Raw genomic sequence first — 11220 nt, 5'->3', positions numbered from 1 at the left:
TAACCACCATGGAAATTAAGATATTCCTTTCATGAAATACTGAATTAGTGACGTATACATGATGCTGCAAACCTCATCAAAGATTCAGTGCTCTTAACTATCATGTTCCCTTTTGCTTGACATGAACCATGAGTTAATCAGGACCATCAATACTACTGAGGCCCCACCAATTTTTTGATCATGGGAACAATGCTCACTTGATTTACAACTTTGAAAAAACGACCCATGCTTGTGGAAGCAGAGGATGGCGCCACTCATCATGTTTCACCTACCACCACCCGTAAAATATGCTGAGATGTCCTTGTCTTTTTTATTGCCAAGTAACCTTTGCCATTCTTTGTTGTGCTTTTGTATATATATACTCATCCATAGTGGCTTCAGATTCTTCAACTCTCCACAGAAACTCCATCCCTCTCTCTAAGCCTCATTTTTTCAAGAAAATGGGTAGCCTTGAAACAGAGAGAGAAATTGTAGGATGGGCAGCAACAGATTCAACTGGGCATCTAGCTCCTTACACCTATAGTCTCAGGTAAATATTCTTGAATCTGTCTCTTTCTCTGACACACTGTTCTAGTATGTATATTCCATGTGTAGTTACAAGCACTAATGTTACGCCTCTAAACTCTTATCTTTTTCTCTTTTTGGTTGCAGAGATACGGGGCCAGAAGATGTTTTTATCAAGGTTATCAGCTGTGGAATTTGCCATACCGATATCCACCAAATCAAAAATGATCTTGGCATGTCACACTATCCTATGGTCCCTGGGTACTTACAATTAAAGAAAAAACCCTCTTTTGTTTTCCCCAAGATGGCAAAAACACAACGAACACGCACACAATATTTATATACTGCTCTGCATGTTTCTTTTATTTTTCATCTTTTTAGTTTTCCTTTTTCTTTAATGATGTTTACTGGTATTTTGTTGTGATCTATAGCCATGAAGTGGTTGGTGAGGTTGTTGAGGTGGGATCAGATGTGACAAAGTTCAAAGTTGGAGATGTTGTTGGTGTTGGAGTCATCGTTGGAAGCTGCAAGAATTGTAATCCATGCAAATCAGAGCTTGAGCAATACTGCAACAAGAAAATCTGGTCTTACAATGATGTCTACACTGATGGCAAACCCACCCAAGGAGGCTTCGCTGAATCCATGGTTATCGATCAAAAGTAATCATCAAAACATTTTAAGTCCTTTTATGTTCGTAATTACTTGCTTTTGTTATTAGCCTTTGAATATCTAGTTTTCTTGATTTTGGACTTCATTATGACCGAAAGTTTCTCATTTTTTACTGTTCCTCGTTCATGGTTTTGTGTCAAAGAAATCCAATTTGCAATCTTTTCGTCCTGTGGAGAAGCATTATTTCAACTCGTATGAATTTTTAGGCACACAAATAACCAATTAGTTCCGTCTGCATTTAGTTAGCCATGTATTAGATAGTGAACTGGAATGCAGTAATTGAGTTTTGTAGGTCCAAAAATGTTATTTCTCGCACTAGAAAAACCCTCTTCTGATCCAAAATAAAACAGAAATCCTTTTTCGATTGACGTGCATTTTCTTGCTCAATTAATTGATTAAGCAAAACTCGTGCTTGTTTTGATGAACTTTGATATTTTCCTTAGGTTTGTGGTGAGAATTCCTGATGGGATGTCACCAGAACAAGCAGCGCCGCTGTTGTGCGCTGGATTGACAGTTTACAGCCCACTTAAACACTTTGGACTGAAACGGAGTGGGCTAAGAGGAGGGATTTTAGGACTTGGAGGAGTAGGACACATGGGAGTGAAGATAGCAAAAGCAATGGGACACCATGTAACTGTGATTAGTTCTTCTGATAAGAAGAGGGAGGAGGCTTTGGAACATCTTGGTGCTGATGAATACTTGGTCAGCTCGGATGTGGAAAGCATGCAAAAAGCTGCTGATCAACTTGACTATATCATCGATACTGTGCCTGTGGTTCACCCTCTCGAGCCTTACCTTTCTCTATTGAAACTTGATGGCAAGCTGATCTTGATGGGTGTTATTGGTGCCCCATTGCAGTTTGTTACGCCTATGGTTATGCTTGGTGAGTCTCCCTCTATTTGCTTCGAAGATTAGTTATGTATTCTCTACTTAATTTTCAATTGAGTATAAACCTGGGAAATTTTCGCTATAATTCACAATCCCTGATTAGGGTGCTTTTTTTCTCATGCAATTTTGTGTAGGGAGAAAGTCAATCACCGGGAGCTTCATAGGGAGCATGAAGGAGACAGAGGAGATGCTTGAGTTCTGCAAGGAAAAGGGATTGGCCTCCATGATTGAAGTGATCAAAATGGATTATATCAACACAGCATTCGAGAGGCTTGAGAAAAATGATGTGAGATACAGATTCGTTGTCGATGTTGCTGGTAGCAAGCTTATTCCCTGAACAACAATACTATTCATATTCGAAAAAACGCGATATACATTGATACCTGTTTCAGACCGTGACTTTATTTTGGAGTGAATGTGTTTTGTTGTTCAAACGTGACAGTTTGTCCTTGCTTTTAAAATAAAGAAAAAGTCGAGTTGTTTTTTTATTTTCATTAATGAGTATGCGTTACCTTGTAATTGAATGCGCTGTGTATCTGGTGATCTGTCCCATAAACTAATCTCTTGTGGCAATGAAAGATGACGAACTTTCTGAAAACATCTTGTCGCATAAGGCAAGGCCTTATTTGTTGAACATTTGGATATTTAACAATCTCTCTAATTTGTGGTTTGTGATGTAAAGAACTCAGATCGTATTTTTCCAAATTCTGAAGTAATTTGGAAGTTCACCCTTAAAAGACATCGAAACATCTTCAATGACTAGAAACAATAAGAAAGACTTCTACTATATGGGGCAGTCTGTGCATCTGACATATCATAGCCGCAGCCGCGCCTACACTAATCGTTCGTGAACAAAAAGCAGCCAGAGAATGAAAGTTTTAAGAGAATTATAATTAAGAAAGATAAGGTTCAGACTTGATTTTCTTGTGTGGACCAGAGATGAAGTTATTAGTTAGGGATGAGGCCGGTTGCAACTACATTATGGTCTTATAGAAGAATGCTCCTTTTTTTCTCATATGCCGATCGATTTTCAACCAGCCAGTCTGATTAGAAGGACAAGGAACCGTAAAAGAAAGATTCTTTGGTGTTTGGGTAGGAGCCTAAAGGACAACAGCCAAGAGGAAAATAAGTTCTGGGAGTCAAGAAAAGAGAAGATCAGACGGTGAAAACTGAAAACGAACCTAATGATATACTTAAGCCCAGCTTGGGCGGTTGTTGGACTGGTAAAATTAGCAACCCAGTTACCAAGGTGGTTGAATCTCCAATTAGGTGTGCATCATCATTATTAATTCAAGCTCAGGTATGCGAGGTTGAATATAGAGTGATACTTCAGTTTTACACACAAACGTTGAATTAAGTTCACGTCCGGAACCGGAAGAAAATGGGTCTACTTCGCAGAATAAACATTGAATTTATAGGGTTTAATTTAGGAATTCATCAAGGATGCGTTTAGGCGTAATATATAGTTAGACGCGGACTAGATTTAGTTCACATCCAGAGCCCAGGAAAAAATGGGTCTAGCTCATGAAATAATTAAGAACATTGAATTTATAGGGTTTGATTTAAGGGTTAATCGGGAATGCATTTAAGCTTAATATTTGAACGTGGACACATGCAGACCCATATAAAATTGGACATGAACATATCCAGACCCGAGGTTGGGATGTGAACATGATTGAACCCAACATGGAATTGGATATGAATATGTCGGAACCTAACATAAAGTTGGACACAATCTTCTCCCTTTCTAACTTAGAGTTCAACGTTGAGCAAAACATAATTTCATATTGAGTTGTAATTTTGTGCAATAACCTTATTAATAGAGTTGGTTTCGGAGAATAATCTATTGAATTGCGTTACTTACATAATCTATATAACTGTGTTATGTTTATTAACATATCCCATTAATATACTATTTTTGTAGTTATTTTTTGAACTGTGTTTTTTTTTCTTTTTTTTACATGTGCTCCTTGAAAAACCGAAGTCTGGGTGGAAGCGATAGCGACATGGACCTTGTCCTCACGGCCTCGTCGAGGGCAAAACCTTTGAATCATCAGCCAAAACTTAGATGCCACGTGTATAGAAACCCTTTCAACACATGATTCTTAGCTATTCCCGGTATGGTTTTTGGATGTCCTGGAATATATTCCACGTGGAAAAAGGTAGTGCACGTGGAAAAATTAACCATGATAGACAGAGTGTTTTTATGTGTTTTAACAATATTTTTAAAAAGTTTAAAATTTAAAATTTATTTATTTATTTAAAATTAATATATTTTTAAATTTTTAACGTGTTTATATTAAAAATAATTTTTAAAAAATAAAAAAATTATTAATAAATATTTTAACATAAAAAATTATTTAAAAAATAATCACAACTATACTCTTCCTCCAACTTCCATCATGCCTGGTGTAATGGTTTTTCAAGGAAGTTTACACCTGACAGAAAGCACCTAAATCAAACCTTATGAATGAATGCTCGTATTCAAAATGATGCGGGAAACTTCAACCAGACCCTTCTCCACTTGTAAATAGCACCACTTGCATATTTGTACAACTATCTCTATATCTGATGTTAGCTGCATTTAAGTGAGATTCATTTTTAATATCCCTTAAAGCATCGTCTCCTGGAAACGTTTTTGGGCGTGTTTGCTATGTGTTACGTCTGGGCTGCTCGCGATTATTTGCGACAAAAAATAAATGAATGCAGCCTCGTGTTTTATGAGATTATTGTCACAACAATTTGGTTGAGCTGTTCTGTTCTGTTTCGTGGAAGAAGTAATCATGACGCCTGATTTCTCCCGGTCAGATTCGGCCTGCCTGAGTCTCATTTCTATTTACAAAAACTGTGAAACAGTTAAAAACGTTTGTCATGACTGATGACTGATTTTACAGATACATGGAATGTAGCTAAATGTCGCACACCCCCTTCCCAGGAATCCTAGATGACCATTGCTAACAGGATAATATCAAGCAATTCACTACTAGTTGGATGGCACATCTTCCAGGACTATTCTCTATACAATCTACTAGTGATATCTTAATGAAGATCTTTGTTTGTGTGGTTAAGATTAAGAGAATCAAAAGCTGAGTTCGCCGCGAAATCTTCTGCATTCAAATAAGTTCTAAGCCTTGTTTATAAGAATTAATGGCACAAAGCAACTGGTTTAAAAGTGAAAACTATTGTAGCTACTAATCACGGTAACATTCATCGAGAATGTCAGCACCAAAAGAATTGGTGTTTACAGTACTGAATCCATTTTGATGATAACATTGCAGATACTCGGCTTCTGTTTTTTTAATGCAGAAGATGCATAGAATTTCCAAAGAGACAGGGGATTATCATATTCACCTTTTCAAATAAAAGACCATGGAAAACACATCCGCTGGAACAATGATATTGACTATAAAAACGCTTCTTGCCTGCCCAACTTCAATTGGTTTGATTTCCACTTGAATTGGAAAAAAGACTACAATATAGCTACAAAGATTTTCATTTTGCAATCCTCCCCTCAGTTTTACTACATGTATGTGAAAAAAATTTGGCCATCTCATAGTTGATGCGGTCTCTGAACTATTCCCCCCATCTCATTTATGTGCCATCCGAAGTGTTAGCTTAGTAAATCACACCCTTTGACTAAAGTACACATTCATAAAATATCTCGAAGGATTGAAGCCACTCAAAATCACTGCAAAGTTGAAAGAACTAAGAGGTTGATATACAAAACAACCTGATACGAAGGTGAAGTCAGAAATTGCATTTAGTAACTTACAAATAGGAGACAGGACAATGACAACACCAATTGGATAGAGGAAAAATGTTGTTCTCTCCAGAAAGGGTAACACTGCAGTAAATAAACATGTTATCAGTATCTTAATTGATCAAGGTGATCAGCAGCTGTATCATTACAGCAAAACATTTCAATAGCCACCCAAGTTTGGAGCTATATCCAAGCAAAACCTTCTATTACTCATCATTGACAAAGAAAGGCTTCAATACAACTTTCTTTTTCTCTGGAAGTGGAAAAGCTGGATTTCTGGCAGGGAGCTCCTCCCACTTAAATCCAATGTTTCAAAAACTGACCCAATGATTAAACCAGAAAGAACAAAAGCGAGGTGTCAGAACTTCATCAAGGATTACACTGGAGGAGAAACATGCCACAGATCTTTGTGTTAACTCATTCAACTAAACCTATATCCTAAATGTCATTCACGTGCACATAAACCTGTTATTTCATGCAAAAAAGTTAAGCAACTGCAATTTTTAATTTCTATCTTTGAACTCCTCTCATTCATGCACAACATATGTGCAATTTACTATACTATTGCAAGTGCTTCAAATATCTCTCGTGTAATTTATTTTAAAAAAACACATGCTGTGATTACATTGAACGCTCTTGGCAACAGTGCCATTGTGTTTAATAGCATTGTTTGAGTACAATGAATTTTTGAGACAATAAGGTGGAACCCCGACATCAACAAGGAGGGTTTCCACCTTGATGACCAGTCTGACCAGGTCAATACAGTCCAACTCAGGCTTAGATCAAGAATAGGTAGATGCCCTAAATAAGACGGCTATAAGATGGCACTTTAAGGCAACCAGGTTTCACATTCAAGTCCATTCTGTCTAAAAATGCTGCTCAAAACACTTAATTGAGGTAATGACATGGACCTCAGTCCATACAAGCCTTTGAGTTATCTCTAATTATTCACATACTAGTGATCTCCTTTCTAAGGATAGTGTACACGCACACACCCAAAAAAAAAAAAAATACCCTGCTCATGAAAGTAGTAAATCCAATACTATGAAAAATCAGCTCACCATCATAGCCTAAAAAGTTGAGGTAATGATAGTACGAGGCTGCCACCATGAACAGCAGGTTTGACAGGAATACAGGTATGAACCCATGGGCAACCAAAAGAGGTGACAGAAAATAATGTATAACTGCAACCAAAACAAGACATCAGTAAACTTTTGTGACATAAACTGAGGTTGACAATTAAAAGCTGAAACATATATTTGCATAGCACTCACCATAAAGCATCACAAACATTGGGAAGAAAGAATTGCAGTGCACATCAAATGCATACAGCCTTCAACCAGAAAGCAGAAAAAAAAAAGGGTCAGCACTAAGTGTTATCAATGAGGAATATGCAAGTGAGATAAAGAACATCTATGAAACATCAGAGATGGACATGGCCAACAATCTATAATGATTTCCAGACAACAATTTGCATGCATACAGTTGTTAAAAACATAGTTTATAAACAACCAAGAGCAGGAGATTCTAGACTTGCCATTCAACCCGTTGCTCAACAACATGACTATTTGGAGCCTCCTCCCGAAGGTATGCATTAGTTAGGAACCTGTATGGAAATGAAAAAAAGGGAATTGCTATCATGCCAGCTTAGTGCAGCACATATGTGCTAGCTCTAATCACACAAGCATTGGAAGGAAAGCAAAAGGTGAAAGATCTAATTATGAATGACAAAGGAAAAATTGAACCATCAATGAAAGAAATTCAGAGTTAGTTTCTTAATTTAGGATTAAATTCTCACAAAAGGGGAAAGCATCACTAAGGCAAGTAATGTCATCTCCAGATGATATAACAATATTTTGGAGAATGAAGACTTTAAAGTAACAGATGTTAGAACAAGTACTTCAATTATCTAACTATGCAGAAACCCTTATAATCACTAATGGTACAGAATCTCTCAATCTCTCCATTGCAGTAACAAATATGTGAATATCATTCTTTCACCTGCTTCAATTGGCAGCATATAATTTTCAACAATTAAATATCATGTCATGTGCAAGGCTTGTGGCATTGGCAGCAAAAATTAAAATACAGAGTTTTTTAAAGATAAACAAAATCTATTTATTAAAGTGCCAACTTCGCATTTACATGGTAATTTCATCCATCATTAGGGGCATTCAAATAAGGGGAGAGCTGAAAAACAAGATAAGCATCATATTACTATCATGTGGACAGTGGTTCTTACCAACAACATGTAGCCAGACCAGCTCCTGAAATTAAAAAATGAAAAAATAATACGGAAATAACTACAAAAACAGCATGTCCGGCACTGTGGTCATACCTGAAATGAAAAGAATAGACCAACAAAGATTTAAACTAGAGGGAACACTCAAGGAACTCGTTGAATACAGCAATAGAAAGAAAAATAGTCTTAACAGTAAAAAAGGGATAAAAAACAAAATGCACTTAAAGGTTTGGCCATGACATTGCTCACTTTGAAGAAGTTAGACATACAAGATGCAGCCTAATCATGCATAGTTAGACATACAAAATGCAGCCTAATCATGCATATGCAACATTACTAGACTTGGAAGCATTGACTCATCATGCATACTCGTAATTAACAACTGCAAGTTTAAACTTTAAATGCATTCAATTATCATGAAAACATAGACAAGAATGTGAAAATTATTCATTATTCCTATCATCGCTATGACAGTCAATCTTGAGAGATTGTTAAAGGCAGGAAACTTACGCGGCACAATAAGCCAAAGCCGCAACTACCAAAAGGAGGCTGCAGATTACAACAAAAGCAGGGTCGTCACGTGCCCATTGATTCTTAGTTTCTGAAACCAATAAAAGCAAATTAAAAGTTTTTGCATGTGATTTTCTATAGAAAATTTCATAGCTCTGGACCTCCAATGAGTGAATAGGTAAAATTCAAACTGTAAACATGATCAAATATACAATCCAAGCCTGGCAATATTGCATTTGAAACATTTGATGCAAAAAAAACAACCACTGGTTTTCAATCGAAACAGAGATCGTATACTCTTAGGACTATGAATTAAGAACTAAAATATAACTCAAAACAAAAATATTTAAAGAAAAATCAATAAGATTTATTGATTTCAAAATAACCACTTAGCACAGCAAGATACAATTTATCTTCATCAACCATTGGATGAAAAAATACAAGATTCTTCAGTTGGAGATGAACTTACGTTTGTGATACTTAGTGTGCTGATAGCTGCATCCATTGTATAATGTAAAGTCAACATGCAAAATGTAATAACTCAATTAGAAACTTGCCAGCTAGAAAGTAGACAAAACAATTATACACACTTGATCCAAACTCTGAACCAGCATTGTAAGTAAATTTTTCCCATTCTACATGCGGGTTTTGCAGCAAAAAACAAGCAATATAACAGTCTCAATGCTGCAAACTCTTACCGATGCAACACTCATCCTGGCAATTATACACCGATAAAAGATAACATAATAGCAATAGCAAGGACAATGACGAGGAATGTTCAAGTGAAATAATTCTTACACGACTTTTGGTGAGGTGCACAAGTGAAGCATTTGCCAGAAAGTGTACTCAACGTCCATTTGTTGCCACTGCAAAAACACAAGGGTTTGTAAATGCCGCAGCAACCCAAACTTAATTTTAGGCACCATCGAAGAAAATATCAACATCAAAAGTCTAGGATAGATGCACGCATTTCTCTCTAGCATTGATGAGCACCATAAACTAAAGAATGAATCCTCCTAAACTCGCAATTAGATATCAAAACTTGCCCCTCAAAAAAATGAAAAATAATTAATTCATAAGAACAAGTGCCAACTATGGTTTAAGACTTGTGAACGAAGCAAACGTCATTACATCCGATTTCAATCACAACCGGAAATCACACATTGCAGGGGTAATTACAATTTGTGAAAGAAATTAATAAATTCAAAGATGAGATTGAAAATATTAATGAATAGATGGAGTAAGAATGAAAACGAGCGAAGAGAAAGGTTAAGATGGAAGTGAGATCTAGAGAGAGGAGAGGACCTTGATGATTCGACGGAGGTAGTGAGGGAAAGTGGAGGACGATGATGCACGCCCTCTCGATGTTGTAGGCAACATCTTTTTTTTCTTTTTAATATGTTTGATGATTTGCTTCCTCTTGGTGATTTCAGGTCAGGTTTTTTTTTTTTTTTTGCCTGCTTGATTGGAGATCTGCGCAGAACTCACAGCTTTCTGTGGAGGTGGTGAGAAGAAGAAACGTAAAAACGACGACGACTCCGCTTTCTGCCGGTAGCCTTCTCTCTCTCTCGCCAAAAGGAGGAAGTGGAACTGGGCTCACGTTTTAACTCTTGACGCGGTTTTTACACTGGGCTTTAGCTCTAAGCTTCAGAGAAATGATTGTGGCCTTTTTTCCGGCCTTTTGGGTTTTTTATTTTTATTTAATACCCATTGAGGTAGGTTTTTGTTTTATGACACGACATTCAAATCCACTTCTTCACTGTGTCATAATCAATTTTTTTATTCTACCAAAATGTTGAATTTTTTACAAGTTGAAACCACCTCTTAGAGCATGTCTAAAAGAAAAAAGTTGCCAGGTGGATGGGATAATCAAGAGGATTATTTTTAAGAATCGGTGATATTTTTAAATTAATAATTACATATCAATTGAGATTAAATTTCCTTCTCAGAAGATTTTAGATACAAGATGTTAAATTTACTTGGATGCTAATTCCAATACTTAAACTCCAAATATTGATAAATAAATAAAATCTCCTTGACCACGTGGCGTCCCTCTTAGCATTGATAAGGAAATTGTGATTTCTCTTTTAATCTTTAAGATTTGAGCCATAAATAAATGTCAGAAATGGAGTTTTTATAAATGTCTAAATCAAATAGTTTGTCTCTTAAAATCAAGAATTAGAAAGTTTGGAAAGATCTAGAATAACTAGTGAGACTTTCTTACATCAATATGGCGACGCAGGTAGGGTTTAAACTTAACATTCACGCCACTCGTTTTTGCCTTGCAAGATTACTATGATGCTCTATCTAAGCCAAGTGCGCTGGCCATGCCAACTTTATGAGAGGGACGCTTTGCCAAAGGTTATGATGCGTCAAAACACAATCTAAATGTAGTTTAGCATTTTTTTATGGATTTTTTTTAAAAAATAAAATAATTTTATTTAAGCATCAATGTTCAATGAGGATCCAAAAAATTTGAAGCATAACTTGTTTTTTATGGATTTTTTTTAAAATAAAGTAATTTTATTTAAGCATCAATGTTCATTGAGGATCCAAAAAATTTGAAGCATAACTCCAAGAATTTCAGCCGTTAAATATAACTGAAGACCTATCAAAACAATGTGTTACGTTGTTGGCATTTCTTTTG

At 36.2% G+C, this 11220-nt stretch overlaps 2 protein-coding genes across 2 annotated transcripts; one reads left to right on the top strand and one right to left on the bottom strand.

Annotated features, from left to right (window-relative positions):
• The first annotated feature begins 370 nt into the window (after positions 1-370).
• LOC105108525 (probable cinnamyl alcohol dehydrogenase) lies at positions 371-2659 on the top strand. Its single transcript, XM_011002862.1, has 5 exons — positions 371-529; positions 652-765; positions 936-1163; positions 1617-2056; positions 2196-2659. Exons 1-5 carry the CDS (start codon positions 441-443, stop codon positions 2396-2398), a joined length of 1074 nt encoding a protein of 357 aa, XP_011001164.1. The 5' UTR covers positions 371-440; the 3' UTR covers positions 2399-2659.
• A 2584-nt stretch (positions 2660-5243) lies between these two features.
• Positions 5244-10158, bottom strand: LOC105108516 (UNC-50 family protein). Its single transcript, XM_011002852.1, has 10 exons — positions 9879-10158; positions 9372-9439; positions 9043-9068; positions 8574-8664; positions 8064-8159; positions 7359-7427; positions 7096-7154; positions 6883-7005; positions 5834-5905; positions 5244-5749 (listed from the first exon to the last, which is right to left on the bottom strand). Exons 1-10 carry the CDS (start codon positions 9951-9953, stop codon positions 5685-5687), a joined length of 744 nt encoding a protein of 247 aa, XP_011001154.1. The 5' UTR covers positions 9954-10158; the 3' UTR covers positions 5244-5684.
• Positions 10159-11220: the final 1062 nt, after the last annotated feature.

Source organism: Populus euphratica, unplaced genomic scaffold, assembly GCF_000495115.2.
Source record: "Populus euphratica unplaced genomic scaffold, PopEup_1.0 scaffold3.1, whole genome shotgun sequence".
In the NCBI taxonomy this organism is placed as follows: domain Eukaryota; kingdom Viridiplantae; phylum Streptophyta; class Magnoliopsida; order Malpighiales; family Salicaceae; genus Populus; species Populus euphratica.
Note: the sequence above shows the minus strand (reverse complement) of the source record. Positions and strands in the feature narration are given on the sequence as shown.

Excerpts from the sequence above, each read along its gene's own strand:
- LOC105108525 (XM_011002862.1), top strand. The coding sequence starts at position 441 with ATGGGTAGCCTTGAAACAGAGAGAGAAATTGTAGGATGGGCAGCAACA. Across the intron at positions 766-935 it reads CACTATCCTATGGTCCCTGG|CCATGAAGTGGTTGGTGAGG; the intron begins GTACTTACAATT and ends TGTGATCTATAG. Across the intron at positions 2,057-2,195 it reads TACGCCTATGGTTATGCTTG|GGAGAAAGTCAATCACCGGG; the intron begins GTGAGTCTCCCT and ends AATTTTGTGTAG.
- LOC105108516 (XM_011002852.1), bottom strand. The coding sequence starts at position 9,953 with ATGTTGCCTACAACATCGAGAGGGCGTGCATCATCGTCCTCCACTTTC. Across the intron at positions 9,440-9,878 it reads ACCTCCGTCGAATCATCAAG|TGGCAACAAATGGACGTTGA; the intron begins GTCCTCTCCTCT and ends GTGTTTTTGCAG. Across the intron at positions 7,428-8,063 it reads GGTCTGGCTACATGTTGTTG|GTTCCTAACTAATGCATACC; the intron begins GTAAGAACCACT and ends ATTTCCATACAG.